This window comes from Nuphar pumila, chromosome 10 (genome assembly GCF_984573655.1).
Source record: "Nuphar pumila chromosome 10, dmNupPumi1.hap1.1, whole genome shotgun sequence".
Lineage (NCBI taxonomy): Eukaryota > Viridiplantae > Streptophyta > Magnoliopsida > Nymphaeales > Nymphaeaceae > Nuphar > Nuphar pumila.
Genome location: NC_143258.1, coordinates 4,791,397 through 4,808,769, shown reverse-complemented (window position 1 = coordinate 4,808,769; position 17,373 = coordinate 4,791,397). Strand labels below are relative to the sequence as shown.

The window sequence follows — 17,373 nt, the reverse complement described above, 5'->3', positions numbered from 1 at the left end:
GGTAATCTCCGGGTGGGGTCGCCGACACCCAAGCCCTTACAGAGCCCACCGGTGAAAGACAGTCTCACACCCGATGGGGGTCGAACGTGGAACAAAGAGGTCATCACCTTCTCCCCAAGCCCACTACCACAAGGGCGACCCGGGTGGGTGTTAAATATCACATTTTTTTGTTAAGATTTTTTACTCATTTGATATATAGACCTTTGAATATATTAAAGAACTATTTTGACCAACATAAGCTTCTAAAAAGATGTTCAAATTTAAAAATCGTCTCTCTCTCTCTCTCTCAAAAGGGGCCAGTACATTTCACAACGTGGGTGTTGGCTCTATCAACATGGTGCAAAAGATTCTGGAATCCTTGCCTTGCACCATCTAACCATATGCCAGAAACCAGATTTGAACTGGTGACACTAGGATTTAAGTTCTCTGCTCTATCTGTGCTATTCAAACCATACTAATTTGATAATATATCATGTTTTGCTGTTGCCAGCAAGCAAACATGTATAACAGATTATATGCTCAAAATACTATAGTTTAAAAACTCGCCGGGTCAACCCAGTGACTTGGTTGACTCAGCCAGGATTGCCCAGTCATTGGGTCAAAAAACTGGTTGAACATGGTTTTTACAAAACTCAGGTGAGTCATGGACGAGTCATGCATATATAATATATAATGTATTTTTTATATAATTACATATATTATATGAAATATAATATAAATATTATGTATATTATATATAAAAATACAGTTATGCATGTATTAATAAAATTATACATTAAATATATCATATTATATATTCATAAAATGCTATGAAATATAGATAGTATATACATATATTTATATATTTTATATAAAATATAAAGTTAACATGAGCCAAGTGCTGGGTTTTAAAACCATGCAAAATACTCTACTAAGTTCATATCATAGAGGCATTACCAGAAATTCTAAATCTATTACCAAGTGTTCAAAATTTCTAAAAGCAGGACAAACATTTCAGGTAAACTGTCAAATGCAGACCCAGATTGAACTTTCGGTAGGCTTGTTGACAAGCCATAAACTGTCAAATTGCTTTTACCACATGGGATACCACTGAGGTGGTATACCATGTGGTAAGTGGGGTCCTGTGTCAAGCTGAAGGCCCAGGATCGAACCCCGTCTCACATGGGGCTGTTGTTGCTTTTACTGGATTGGGGCACGTAAAGCTGGGTGCTCTTGTCCCAAATAGGGGTGGCAAAATCTGACCCGACCTGCCAACCCACTTCTTAGTTGGGTTAGGGTTTGGCTTAAACGGGTTTGTGTCGTAAACGGGTCGACCCGCCTAACCTGTTTAATAAACGGGTCGTGTTCGTGTTAGGGGTATTCCAACCTGCTAACCCGTTTGACCTGTTTAATAAACGGGTTAGGAACCCGTCAACCCACAACCCGTTTATATATATATATATATATATATATACCCGTTTATATATATATATATATATATATATATATATAGTTATCGTGTCTATGTTATCGAGTTGACCCATTTAATAAACGGGTCGCCGTGTCGTGTAATCATGTTGTGTCGACCCGACCTGTTTATTAAATGGGTTAACGGTGTCGTGTCGGGTTACCCGTTTAATAAATGGGTCGTGTTCGTGTTTGCCACATCCGACCCGTTTGTCGTGTTAGTGTTGAGGTATTCTGACCCACCAACCCGACCCGCCGACCGGACCCGATTGCCACCCCTAGTCCCAAACCCAGAGTTTTACTTTGCAGGGATCTGGCGGGCCCGTTAGTGACCCGGTTCTCAGTGAGGATTCCTTATCTCAAAATCTCAAAAAGATATATTGTTCCATAAACACCCAAAGGTCATGCCAATGTCTTTTATCATAATTGCCTTTTTATGATACATTGTTTCATAAACACCCTAAGCTTCCCTGAGACCTTCATGCTAGTAGTCTCTTATCTCAAAATCTCTAAAGAATCCAAAGGGCTAGCTAGATGATCTTAGCACCAGATAGCATGTGCAATCAGTCACGGGTTCAAGTTCTATTGTATCAGAGGTAGTACAATTGTGTAACCTCTAAATATGGACATAGAGTCAGTACTTATGGGAACTTATTAAGGGGGGACAAAGACCAACTGCAGGACTCCATCTAAGACAAGATTGGAAAATGTCTTTTCAATTTTTGCCAACATCTTGCTTGGCGTTTTATACAAGTTTTTGGACCGTTGTTATTAGCCTGTCATTAGGCCAGTATCTAACCAAGTAGGTGCTATGATTGTTTTCAGTATAGAGCATGACCATACCATTGAATACTAGAAATGTAGATATCATGGTGCTTATGAACGTGATCTTGTTTCACGTGAGGCCTGTGTACTTTCTTTTTTTTGGACTTATAACCCGAAGAAACTGCACTCGGCATGAAGACCTAGTCGCACTAGGCTCAGTCTGCCATACCTACAGTTCATTGTGCTGGCAGCATAAAACTCTGAGGCTAGGACCTCTGCCCCTGGGACCTATGCTACGCATTGGCTTGTGCAGAGGGGTGATGCCCATGAGAATCGAACCTTGACTATCCCTCTAGCAGCCAATGCCCCCACCCCACTATGCTAACCCCCCTTGGGGCTGTTTTTTGGTACTTGAAAAAAAAATCTATAAATGCCAACTTTCAAGACATGTTCCTAGATGTCAACGGGAACAAGTAAATTTTGATTTTTTTTTTTATTGTCACAATAAAAGTGTTGAAAATTTAGAAATCATACATCAAAAGATGCCCTTCAATGCCAACTTTTCATGTGAAGGTCAATACTTGTCCCTAGATGTCAACCGGAACAAGTAATTTTTGTTTGTTTGTTTTTTGTCTCAAGAAGAGTATTGAAAATTTAGAAATCATACATCAAAAGATGCCCTTCAAGACTTCAAGTAACCTTTATCAACTGGAGGAGCATTAAAATATGTTTAACATATCATGATGTTAAATATTTGCAATTAACTTTTTTTTTGGAAAAAAGAAAAGTTTAATTAGAAATATAATAAGAATATGATAAATACACTGATCTGGAGTTGAGGAATCACCTCATCAGATAAGAAAAACAGCAAACAAGAACCTCCTGAGCTCAATGCAAGAGAGGCCTTGACCAGACCAAACCCCATGCTCGTTCACTAGTAAATAAACTAGTTACTTACTCTCTCTAGGGCACCAACATTATGGGAGGCAAGGAATTAGAAGCAACATGAGAAATCTGCTTAGGTGACTCAGGACTAGGGGTGTCGATTGGTTGGGTATGACCTGATCCTGACCTGTACCAGTTCCTTGGTTCAACATACTAGAGTTTTTGTTTTTCTTTTGAGGTTCCACTTTATCAGCACCCAACTCTAGTTTAAGTGAAATGGTTGAAATACGATTTGTAGTACAGAATATTTGTAGAAAAGCTCTATTTCACCTGCAATTTCTCTACATATACATTTTTCTATGATGAGGAACCAATCTGGTTGGGGGCCTTAATTGGCCCTACCCTATGGTGGTAATGTTAGATTTTTTTCTTTAAATATAACTTAATTGTAAAGTCTTGGTAATTTATTGTTTCCCACCAAAAGTGCTTTGAAAATATTTAGTCTCATATCTAAGAAAGAAGTTTTTCTGGTGGTTTAAATAGAGGGTTGGTTCTCTATTCTTTACTTTGGTAATCCTTGTGTCTTAAGGTGGCTTGCGAACGTTGTTGCGCATTGTGCAGGAATGGACGCGCAAGGGCGCTTGAGACGCACTTTGCACTTCATGAGGTGCATATAAGGTGTAAAGATCCGTCTTGGCTTTTCCGGTTTTCGAGCTGTCTGACCGTTTGAAAGGCTTTAAAATACATTTATATAGAGATTATGATGCATTGTGCCTGTTGGACGATTTTGAAGGCCTTTAATCAATAGTCAAAGGTGGGTGACCGTTCAGGGACCTTTTTCGTCTTAATTTTAAACCATCATATTTATGGCCATTAATCTCATTTATCACAAAATGTTTTGACCTTTCTAAAAGTCTATAAATCTCTTCATTTTTCATCTTTTGAGGAATCTGAATTTTTGACTCTCCAATTTTTCTCTTTTTTTTCTTCCCAATTTGGCTTGTAGAGTTCAAGTGTGTGAGAGGTCATCTGCTTCTTGCGAAGCAGTGACTCTCTTGAGGTTCAAGCCTAGTTGTATCCTGGAAACTCAGTCGTAACAAACCCATTTTCGCATCTTCGGAATTCTTGAAGTGGGGCGATTGAAGTTCTAAAGATAGCGATCTTAAGAACGTGCCTCTAGGCTTGAGATCTCCATTTCCTTAAATCATATTTTGTCACAAGATTAGAGCAATAATTTTAGAACTTCAAAATGGCCTCTGGTTCAACATCCAACTCTATCAATCTGCTTAGCCATGGCCTTGAAAAATTCGATCGATTTGATGGGTTAAACTTCAAGCGGTGACAATCAAAGGTTTCTTTCTTGTTGTTTGAGCTGTATATCGACTATGTCCTAAAAAAGGCATGTCCTACTGTTGTTCCTGGAGAAGTTGAGACAAAAGAAAGAGCGAGAGAAGTGGCATACTGACAACTACCGATGCAAAGGGCATATCTTGAACACTTTAGCTGATTCTCTCTTTGAATTGTATTCTCCATTGGAGTCAGCTAGAGAGTTGTGAAATACTCTTGAGATCAAGTATAATGCAGAAGATGTTGGTAACAAAAGGTTTATCGTAGATCAATATGTTAATTTTTTTATTATTGATGATAAGCCTATACTTACTCAAATTTATGAGATGCAAATATTGACCTATAAGATCAAAAGAGAAGGTATGTATCTTGATTATGACTTCCAAGTTGCTGTCATCATTAGGAAACTACCAGATTCCTGGAAAGAATATAGGAATCACCTAAAACATAAAAATGAGAAAATTACTTTAAATGGTCTTCTTAAGGACATCCGAATTGAGGAGAAGACTCGTCTTTGTGACAAAAAGAATTAGAGTCCTAAAGTGGGTTATTCTAAAGTGAATTTTGTTAGTAACAAGGATGACAAAATCATGAAAAGCCAAAAAATAAAAAAGAAAATCGTGAAAGGAAAAAAGCCAACTGATAAAAAGAAAATCAATTGCTATGTTTGTGGCAAGTTTGACTATTTTGCTAGAGAATGCAGAGAAAGGAAGAGGACTAGTCCTAAGCTAAATGAATCAGAGGAGAGGCTTATTGCTGCAATATCTGAAACCTTCATGGTGGCTGCAAATAAGGACCGGTACCTGGATACTGAAAGCATTGTTCATATGACAAACGACATGAACTTGTTCAAGTCGTATGAAGTAGTGGGGGAGGGATGTAATCTCTTTATGGGAAACTCTTCCTCAACTAAAGTGCTGGGAAAAGGGAGTGTGAAAATTAAGTTCACCTCCAGGAAAGTCCTAACACTTGAGAATGACTACTATGCTCCAGAAGTTTGAAAAAATTTAATCTCTGCAGATCTACTGTCACGAAATGGTTTTAAGATTGTTATTGAGTCTGAGATTGTAACTGTGACCAAAGAGAAAATCTTTGTAGAAAAAGGGTTTGTCACTGGTGGTATGTTTAAGATGAGCATAAATGAAGTTATTACTTTTGTTTATATGGTTGACTCTTATTTTTTTTGGCATTCACGATTAGGACATATAAATTTTTGTTGCATTCATAATATGAATAACTTTGATCTTCTTCCTTATCGTGTTAGAATAGAATATAATCATAAGTGTGAGACATGCATTCAAACCAAGCTAACTAAACTCATGTTTTCTAGTGTAGAAAAGAATTATAAATTGCTTGAATTAATGCATTCTGATGTGTATACGATGGATAATGTTTTGAGTCGTGTCAACAATATGTACTTTATTACCTTTATTAATGATTACTCAAAATTCGGTTATGTTTATTTGATGAAACATAAATCTGAAGCATTTTCAAAATTTCTTTTTTATCTTGCTGAAGTACAAAATAGGTTTAAAACAAAGATTGTATATTTAAAAACAGATAGAGGAGGTAAATACTTAGGTAGAGAATTTGATAAATTCTGTAGAGATAATGATATTATTCATCAAACATCTGCTCATAAAACTCCTGAACCAAATGGAGCAACAGAAAGAAAAAACAGAACACTTGTAGAAATGATGAATGATATGCTTCTTAATACATGTTTGCATTCCAACTTATGGGGAGAGGCTATACTTTTTGCTTGTTATATTCTTAACCGAGTTCCTTATTCCAAATCTGAAAGATCACCTTTTTTAATTGTGTTTTGGTAAAAAACCTAATCTTAGTTATTTTCTTGTTTGGGGTTGTTTAACATATGTTAAAATTTCAGAAAATAAAAGAAAGAAGGTTGGACCTAAAACATTTAAATATGCATTTGTTGGATATGCTGAACATAGTAAAGCATATAGATTTCTGGACACTGTTAATGATGTTATTGTTGAATCTAGAGATGCATCTTTCATAGAATATAAAAATGCATTTGATTCTTTTCTTGATGGCAGTCGTATTATAATAGATGAACATCTTGTTAATGACATGATTTAATATTCTAATTATTGTGCTGCTGAATCAGAAACTAAAGTTAGACACAGTAAACACATTAGAAAATCAACTAATTTTGGTTCTAACTTTTATACCTTTCTAATTGAGAATGATCATGTGTCTTTTCGAGAGGCGGTGTCTTCTCAAGATGCTACTTTTTGGAGAAAGGCTATAAATGATGAAATTGAATCAATTATGTCTAATAATATTTGAAAAATAGTAGATTTACCTGTTGATTGCAAAACTAATGGCTGCAAATGGATTTTCGAAAAGAAATTAAAAGTTGATGGTACAATCGATAAATTTAAAGCTCGTTTGGCTGCAAAAGAATTTAAACAAAAAGAAGGTATTGATTATTTTGATACTTTTGCCCCCTTAACCAGGATTTCTACTATTAAAAATATGATTGCCATGATTGCTATATATAAGCTTCAAATCCATCAAATGGACGTAAAAACAACATTTTTGAATGGAGAATTAGATGAAGAGATATATGTGGAGCAACCTGAGGGATTTGTAGTGCTAGGGTAAGAGCGCAAAGTTTGCAAACTTGAGAAATCCTTATATGGATTAAAGCAAGCTCCTAAGCAATGGCATAAAAAAATTGATAGTTCTCTGATAAATAATCGTTTTAAAATATATGATGCTGATAAGTGTGTCTACAGTAAAGTAGATTATAACTCAATTGTTATTATATGTTTATATGTTAATGATATGCTTATTTTGGGTTCCAATAGTGAATGCATAAATTAAACAAAAAGATTTTTATCTTTCATGTTTTATATAAAAGATTTGGGTGTTGCAGATGTTATTTTAGGAATCAAAATTGTAGGAAATACTAATGGCATTGCATTATGTCAATCATATTATATTGAGAAAAATCTTACAAAGTATGGATATATTTATAGTTCACCGACATGCACGCCATATGATCCAAATATGAAATTGACTCCTAATATTGGTGCAAGTGTTCAACAATTAAAATACACCAGTGTTGTAGGTAGTCTTATGTATACAATGAATTGCACAAGGCATGATATAGTGTGTGCAATGAGTAAGGTGTGTAGATATACTAATAATCCTGGTCATCAACATTGAAATGCAGTGAACAAGATTCTTAGATATCTTAATTATACTTTAGATTACAGAATCCACTATACCGAGTTTTCTGTTATTATTGAAGGTTATAGTGATGCAAGTTAGAATATTGATTTTGAAGATTTCAAGTCTACGAGTGGTTGTGTTTTTACCCTTGGTGGAAGAGTAGCTGCATGGGAGTCTAAGAAACATACCTGTATAACTCATTCTATAATGGAATCTGAGTTTATTGCTTTGGCATCTGCTTGTAGAGAAGTTGAATGGCTTAAGAATATGCTAGTGGATATTTCACTAGGTGAGAAGCCTATACCTGCTATTTCAATGTTTTGTGATAGCCAATCAGGTATATGTAAAGCAGGTAATATGAAATACAATGGAAAGTCTAGACATATTAGTCTAAGACAGTTTTATAAGACAAATGATTGATGACAATATTATATCATTGAAATATGTGAAGTTATGTCAAAACTTGGCAGACCCATTTACGAAAGGTCTTTCGAGAGATGTCATCAGTAAAACATCGAGAGGAATGAGAATTAAGTCAATTAAGTCATCACCTAAGGATACCCAACCTAAAGCGTTGGAGATCCCACATGCCTAGGTTCAATGAGAAACAAATTGGTGAATGACAAATATTGAGCATATTTATGTAAGCCCATTATTGATGTGTGCTCATGAGCTGTAACTAATGTGAGGGTTGAGCTAATAGCTCTTAATGAGTTTGTAGGCCTTAAGGCTAGGGTGCGTGTTACAGTACACCTAAACAAACTCACCCATATGAGTGTAGAAGTGTGAGCCACTTCTTATGAGAATTGACAATTCTCTAGAACACTCATGAATCCAGGGAAGCACAATGCTCAAAATGTGCCAACATGAAATTCACACAATTGAACTTTTGAAAACCTATGTATGATTGAAAATTCGTTAACAATATAAGGAGCTAAGTTCAAGGTAAGTCCACTTAACACCTTGGTTAATTTAGGTTTTTTTCAATAAGTGGGGTTTCAAGTCATGCAGACACTCTCACCGATGCATAAGTTTCTATGCAAGCCAAGTACATTTTAAAACTATTGGGGGATTGTTAGATAAAAAAATTTAAAATATAACTTAATTGTAAAGTCTTGGTGATTTATTGTTTCCCACCAAAAGTGATTTGAAAATGTTTAGTCTCATATCTAAGAGAGATAAGTTTTTCTGGTGTCTTAAGGTGGTTTGCAGACGTTGTTGCGTATCGTGCAGGAATGGACGTGTACACGCGCGTTTGTGCGCAAGGGCGCAATGATGGCGCAATTTGCACTTCGCACGCTCGCAACGATGCGAGGTGCATATGAGGTGCAAAGGTCCATTTTAATTTTTTTTGTTTTCGAGTTGTTTGGCCGTTTGAAAGGCTTTAAAATGCATTTATATAGAGATTATGGTGCATTGTGCCTATTTAATGATTTTGAAGGCCTTTAATCAACAATCAAAGGCAGGTGACTGTCAGGGACCTTTTCATCCTAATTTCAAACCATCAAATTTATGGGCATTAATCTCATTTATCGCAAAATATTTTGGCATTTCTAAAAGTCTATAAATCTCTTCATTTTTCGTCTTTTGAGGAATCCAGATTTTTTACTCTCTAGTTTTTTTCTTTTCTTTTTTCCCGATTTGGCTTGCAGAGTTCAAGTGTGGGAGATGTCATCTGTTCTTGCGAAGCAATGACTCTCTTGAGGTTCAAGCCTAGTTGTATCATAAAAACTCAGTCGTAACAAACCCCTTTTCGCATCTTCGGAATTCCCGGAGTGGGGCGATTGAAGTTCTAAAGATAGCGATATTAAAAACGTCTCTCTAGGCTTGAGATCTTCATTTCCTTAAATCCTATTTTGTCATAAGATTGGAGCAACAAGTAAACCTCGGGGGAGTACATTGGTCCCATAGTGATGCTCCATACTTGTCAGTGGTTTGATCTTAGGGTAAATCAAAGTCATGAGGTCCGGGCCTCTGGACCTACTGATGCTCGCTCTAACCAACTGGCCGACCCTACATGGGAAGTCTCTCTCTCTCTCTCTCTCTCTCTCTCTCTATATATATATATATATATATATATATATATATATATATATATATATATATATATAATGGGTCAGTGCTAAACCAATTTGGTGCTAAAGTGTGTGCTAAATGGGTTTTTCGGGCTTCTCCATTGCTTTTTATGCAGGGCCCCCATAAATGTGTTGGGCATGGTCGATTTACTAAGAATCCACACCTGGATCATGTGTTTTTGATGAAAAAAATGATGTTTGGAGCCTCGAAAAGTTACAAAGATTTTGGACCGTTGATTTTTCGAACTTTATAAAAATCCACCAATGTGTTGGAATCGAAACGCTTCAAGAGCTGATCCCTCTAAAATCAAGTACATAGATCACATCTATACTATCAGAATTTAAAAATAATATGAAAATAGCCCCAAAAATCCATTTAGCATGCAGTTTAGCACCAAATTACTTTTAATGTGTTAAAGTTTACTACAATCGTTTGCATGTGCAAACTACTTATCAAACTTTTTTCTATATTATTATGTTTTTTTTGTCCAAATGACCCAATGGATGTGATCTACACGTTTTTAGTGGGATCTGGCTTTTGATTCATCGGAATCCAACCTCTCTATAGGTTTTCTTGCCGATGCAAAAATGGATGATTGTAAATGTACTGATTTTTCTTGACTCAAAAAAACATGATCCAAGGGTCATTTCTCACTAAATTGGGTATGGTGAGCACATCTACGAGGTTAGATTGAGTCGAAACAACTTGCATCGCTAAATTTCAACTAGATTGTACCTGCAACGGGTTGTATTAAATATAAACCCATTTTTAATATAGCAAAAGGTGCATTATTGCATTGAAAAAATTATGATTTTTAATAATGGTGTGGGTTCCTAAAGTTGGATATGGGGGCAGCTAATAAGAGAGTAGGCCCTCATCTTCATCTCATCTAAGAGATGAACCGATCGATTGAGCCTATACCCTAGCAGAGCTTATTATATGTAAAATATGGTTGACTTGGACTGTGTGTAACGGGCTCATTTGACTCTATAACACTCAAGAGAGACACAAGACTGGCTCGAGCCTATTGAGTATTGACTTAGTCGCCTTTGGTCAAAGTCAAGTCTGCCTCATTGACTCGTAGCCTCGTATAGATAAAATATGTATATATTTTATGTGTAATATATATTTTTAGTGTAATATATAAAGAGAAGAATGCATAAAATATACATATAAAGAGAAAGATGCATGGAAAATATATATAAATTATGAACTATTACGTGTAATATATATATATATATATATAATACATTTAGTTTTGAGTGTAATATATAAACATTATATATATTTTATGTAATAATTAACATGGATTATTCTACATGAACAATTTCATGTTCGGCTTGCATCATTCAGGCACAAGCGGAGCTCGAGTTCGGCTCGGCTAAAAATGTGCACGAGCCTAGTCATGAGGTTGGTCAACTGGTAAATGACTTGAGCCCGAACATGCCCTTTTTGGTTCATTTGGCTCATTTACCAGCCCTACTTGACTGAGAGAATCTAGCATTTACCTGTACATATATCACAGGGACACGCTAGGGTTTCACATCTGGTCGGCAACCATGTGACACATTATGGCACATCTAACATTATTTTATTACTTTTAACAATATTTTTAAAATTATATATATTAATATATAAGAAATATTTTTAATAAAATTAAAAAATGTGTCCTCATGTCCTTATTCTCAAAAAAATTGCCTAATGTGTCACTCGTATCAAGTCTGCATCCATGTCTGTGTCCATGTGACGTAGACTGATAACAAGCTCAGGCTAGGTAGACCTGCTTAGACTTGGCCAAATCCTGAAATCATTAGATTTTTGTATAACTTATCAATGCAAACAGTCATCTAAATCTAAACTGAGAACATGGCGATCCAATAAAACGTTCTTATACATAAGGAATGCATTTTTCACTAAATGGCACAACTAAATGCTAGCACTTCATCGAAATTATATTTAATTTTAATTTTTAAATCATCACGTTTAAAATACAGTAGCAACCAATTAAAGCAGTAGGCACATCACCTTCTGATGGGACGTTGCAAGTTCAAATCTCAATGGTATGATTGTATAACTGGTGGGGGTCAGCCTAACTCCAGCTTGCCTATTAAAAAAAAGTATCCAAATATATATCCAAATTCAAAACCTGTTAGTCGGATTCAGTAAAGCAGGTACTATCTGATCATCAATCAGATTCCGATTTGGTATGCAAGTTTGCCTCCAAATCTAATGAATTACAGACCTGATCTCATGTAAAACATATCTGATTAGCTAAATGGACCCGGATTCCGCATTATCTTTGCTCATCTGACTCTGAATCCAAATTTGAATTCTATTAGGTTACATTCAGTAAATGCCTAGATCTAGGACTGGTTGTGGGTCGGCTCATGTTCGGCTTATAAAGAGCTCACTCAAACTCGTGAAATAGGCTTGACAAGCTCAAGCATGAACAACCAATGTTCATTTCAGCTTGGTTCACATAGGTTCGTTTATTAATAATAAATATATTATATATTATAAAATAAAGATGATTGAAGTGTTTGGCCCACAAGCAATAAGTTTAGAATTCAAATTCTAGTACTTCAGGTTTGAAACAATTATTTATTTTGTAAAAGAGTTCTAATGAGCTTGTCTTAGTAGGTTTAGGGTCCAAATCCTATTGCTTTCAACTTTAAAACAATATATATTTTTTAAAATAAGCCTGTTCATGCTCGGCTCATTTATCTCAGGATTTTCATGAGCTCAAGTTCGGCTCAGCTCGACACAAGAAATGAGCCAAGCTTGAACACTCTCTATTTGGTTCGCTCCACTCGTTTACGGCCCATTTGTAACCCTAAAAATCAGGCCTAAAGCCCCCTATCAAGATTTCAAGACTTGGTTTGGACAGAGGCATGAACTATGACAATTCATGCAATTGGCTTCCTATAGAAGCGTCCTCAGCAAAATTTAGGGCCATTACCACGGGCATTTTCTGTAAGTTGGGTAAGTCAAAAGCCCATTCAATTTCTCTGAATGTTGGTGCAGAACTGTTGTCTTGGGGAAAAGCAAGTGGGGGCCATAAAGTTGATGAGGAAAAAGATCAAAGGGGGGCCCCTCTGTCGCCTTCCTTTTTAGACCACAAAGTGTTCTAAGAAACTAAGAGATGGGCCCCCTTTTCACCACTTTGCATAATGGTATCCTCCTTTTTCCACCATACCTCATCATCTCTCTCTCTCTCTCTCTCTCTCTCTCTCTCTCTCTCTCTCTGTGTGTGAACAAAAGCATCACCAATCACGCTATCTTCAAAAGAAAGATTATAAACATTCAGAATATGCTTGAATTCTTTTTTTAATATGCTGTAAGTTATACCAAACAATAATATATCTTAAAATGTTTTCCTATTGTGGTTGAACATAAAGATATTGGTATAAAAATCCCAAGTCCCTGCTTATCCAGTAGGGATTACATCCACTTTAGCCTTGCAGCACCCGTAGATTTTGAACTTGTGATGTCTCATCAATTTGGTGACATTTGCAAGTGGCACATGCCAAATGAGCTCCTAATATAGCTGCCCATAGAGTGCAAAAAAGTGGCATCACAAACAAGAAAAATAGCTAAATAGGTAATGTTTGTCACACATTATGAGTTTTAATCTACTCTTCAGCATTAGAAATGATCATTTTTGCTAGAGAATTCTACTTTGGTGTGCTTAATCACATTATTTCTTTGATTTTGCTCTGATGATATTAGCTTTACCTCCTGCAATGTGACTTTCCTCTAATCCTTATAATTTAAGACAAGTTTGATAAAAGTGTCAGCAATAGGGTAGTACATATTCTTGGACGTTGAAGCAATTCCAATCAATTCTAGGATTCAGTGACCAACAGGGGCTCCGATCATATGGTAGGAGCAGTTTGTGCAAGTCACCATGTGATGGGGGGTTGCAAGTTCAACGCCCACTGGTATAAGGGTGGTTGAATAACTGTGGTAGTATGAACAACCCTCTAGCCTGTTTGGGTTGGCTAAAGGCTGTTTTATAAAAAGGAGGAGGCTCTGATTTCCCCAACTCTGTTATGAAAAAAATATCTAGGATTCAGTGTTGGAAGGAGCATCATTTGTAATCTATGTAATCCATTTTAAAATTAGTGCTGGTACCATCACATTGCTGACACTTTTATCTAGAGAGAGAGAGATGTGTGTGCATGATGTAAACCTACACCCATCTAGTAGAAACCATGATTTTCTATGAATTTTTAATTTTTTTGTCGAATATTAAACTTTAAAGATGTGACCTGGAGACATTGTTCAATAGAAAATGAGTTTCGAATCAGGAGATTATGACATGCGTATTATTAGGTTTAACAAGAGCTTGAAAAAATAATCAATGGCCCACACTATACCAAAATTTCATGACTGAAAAAAGATAATGATCTTTAAGTAAAAAAAAAAAAAAGAAGAACACAACCTAAGGTGTGATCCCTATCAAACCATAGATACATTTGTGGGGTCAGATTTATAGGTGCAGCTTATACCTATGATTTCCAGCTAAGGTGGGATACAGATATGGATGAGGATATGAAGTTAGGTGATGACCTGGGTACCTTATATTATTAGTCAAATTTCACTTTGAATAGGTTTCCCCACCTCCATACAACTACACTACTAGGTCTAGGAAAGAGAAAGGAAACGGATTTTCAATAAAATCCAAATGCATTTAATTGGATTTAGTAAAGAATACAGCTGCTGAATAATAGCCTGATCCAGGTGTGGTTTTGAGCTTTACATCAAAATTTGGTTCTGAATCCAAACTCATCTAACATCCGAATCTAAGTATATATAAACTGTATATGCAATTAGCTATTGAAGTTGATCGCATCAAGATTCCGTAGTGTCTCTTTTCATCTGAATCTGAATCTACTGCAAATCTGATTAGGCCATATCAGATTATGCAAGCATACAGGAACACATACATTCTAACCAAATCCGACCCGTTTATTTTCCTATCCATAAAACATCATGCAGATCACTTTTTTAAGATGACGAGATTTGGCGATTGAATAGACTCTGTGCAGCTTGATCACCTGCCAAAACATCCATCTATATGTGGACATCCTAGCATGAGTTGAAGAGTATGTGCATCTCAGATATGGAGGGCACTTTTTTATTTTTGAAAGGCAAGCTGGGGTTAGGCGGACCCCTACCAGAACAACAGCTGCCCCACAGCTTGACACAGGACCCCGCATACCACATGGGATACCAGGGCACTTTTTTACAATAAAGGCCTGAAAAACCATTTTAGGAATCAAAGACCTAGTCGTGCTGGCTTAGTCTGCAATACTTAAGGTCGCTGCTGTCTGGATAGTGTAAACCCGTAGGGCACCCCTTGCTCCCAAAGAAATTGCCAAGCTTGGGCAATGCCTGATGTTCATAGGAATGAAAAAAGTGAAAACAAAGAAAGAAAAGAAAACCATTTTATAATCTCATTTAATATTTTTTCTCAAGAAAATACATAACCACAAATTAGGAAAAAAAACTGAGAACAAAATTAGTCCCCACTAAATAAAATAAAACAGCAAACAAAGAAACTATGAACCCTCCTGTACATCATCACACCCATCAAGAGAGAGAGAGAGAGAGACGAAATAAGGGAAGAAGGTAAAGGCAAAATAAAACAAATATGAGAGAGAGAGAGATGAAATAAGGGAAGAAGGTAAAGGGCAAAATAAAACAAATATGAGAGAGAGAGAGAGGTGAAATGAGGCAGAAAATAAGACCAAAATAAAACAATGTCAGAGAGAGGGGTGAAATTTCTTCTAGTGGGCCATGGTGGCGAGCCGGACCGGGGAGTGGTGGTGGTGGGCGATGGACTTCTGGTGAGGCATGGCCAGCATGGCCGTGTGGTCAAAGAAGTCCTTCAGCGACGCCACCGACTGCACCACCCTCCTCAGCTCGTCCCCCGATCCGCCCGAGAACCCCCCAGCGCCGCTGCCGCCCGACCGGCGAACCGCGTAGACGTAGAAGGTGATGCACCCCTTCCTGAACTTGAATCTCGCCGCCTCGAGCCCAGCGCCGAGCCCACGGACCAGCCGGCGGTTGACCTCACCGAGGGCGATCTCGGCGGGCCAGGACCGGTCGACGGCGGACCGGAGGGCCGGAGACTCAAACACGAAGATGACGACCTTGGTCTTGTTGGTGCCGAGTCCGAGAGTGAGGGTGTGGAGGGCGTGGTGGGCCAGGATGGTGAAGTTGGTGGGGAGGTAGGCCACCGTCGAGGCGAAGGGGGAGGTTGTGGCCGTGGTGGTGGCGGAGGGGAGGAGGCGGAGGAGCTGCGGGAGTGTCGCTCGGCGGACGGTGAAGTTCTTGATGAGGAGCTGGCCGCCGAAGCGGAGGCCCTTCACCTTGGAAGGTGCGAGGAAGGTGGGATTCTTATGATCCTGATCCATCCGCTGCTGCTGCTGCTGCTGCCTGGGGGTGATTTCTCACTCTTTTATCGTATAGTCTATGCACTCCAAATTAAGAGAGAGAGAGTTGTTTTTGTTGGTCTTGTGACTTTCTCTCTCTATGTACCAAGAGAGACTTAGAGAGAAAGTAACCATATATATATATATATATATATATATATATATACAGAGAGAGAGAGAGAGAGAGAGAGAGAGAGAGAGAGTCCGTGTTCCTGGTCATTCTATTTGGAGAGAGACTTCTTTCCATCTATGACTCGGAAAGAGAGGGAGAGAGAGAGTCTCCTTTACCCCCATGAGAGAGAGAGAGAGAGAGAGAGAGAGAGGCGTTTTATATCATGGAGTTTAAATATATTCCCCTCATCCCCAAAGTCATCTCTATCTTCATACTCTTCGTTGGGATCTCATTGATAAAGTTGTTTTAATCAAATCCCGCTCAGTATATGTGATCTACATCATACATTTAGTTAAAATCAACATTTAAATTTCAAAAATCTGACTTGTGTTTAGAACTTTTTTTTGGTGATTCAAAGATAAACGGTTGACAAAATACAAAAAATTATAATTTGAAATCGTATTTTTTCGTCAAAAATATACTATTTAAGTGTCTATTCTTATTAAATCGACCATGTTGAATCCATCCATCTGTAAAGTCAGATTTGATAAAAAAAAAATCACCATAAGATATAAGATGGGCATGACACAGGGATGAGTGGAGCCGCACTGGAGTGGGTTTGTCTTCAGCTCTTGTCAGTCTTAGTTAGGCTTCGTCGTTGTAGAGAGAGAGAGAGAGAGTTTTATATTAGTTTTTAAGTGCATCATGGAAGAGTCCTTTAGGAAAGGTAACCTGTCAAAATGATTTTCCTTTGGTTACATATTTAACCATGCATTGATTGTGGTTTGGTGGACGGGAATAGACCTCATTTTCTAAATGACACAAGTACCCTTTTAGGTGTTTCACCTTTTTTCGAAATAACGATTTTACCCTTCCTAAATCCTAAAATTTGGAACTCTTGCTTTTGTTGGGGGCTTACTATGAACCATGGAGGATCCAGGATCCAGCATCCAGCATCCAGCATGAATCTAGGCCAATAAACCCCCTTCTGTTTAGGTGGACCCAATTTCCAAAGCCTATAAGGATAGATATGGACCTTGATGAATTCAAATCCATATCACCAAACGTGTTATGAATAGCATGTGCACCATAGTT

At 37.3% G+C, this 17,373-nt stretch overlaps 1 protein-coding gene across 1 annotated transcript; it reads right to left on the bottom strand.

Moving 5' to 3' along the window:
• Positions 1–15,401: 15,401 nt before the first annotated feature.
• Positions 15,402–16,148, bottom strand: LOC149823313 (uncharacterized). The gene has a single exon (XM_090019921.1). It carries the CDS (start codon positions 16,146–16,148, stop codon positions 15,519–15,521), a length of 630 nt encoding a protein of 209 aa, XP_089876047.1. The 3' UTR covers positions 15,402–15,518.
• Between the last annotated feature and the right edge of the window lie 1,225 nt (positions 16,149–17,373).

What these genes read in the sequence shown, in the direction of transcription:
- LOC149823313 (XM_090019921.1), bottom strand. Translation starts at nt 16,148, where the DNA reads ATGGATCAGGATCATAAGAATCCCACCTTCCTCGCACCTTCCAAGGTG.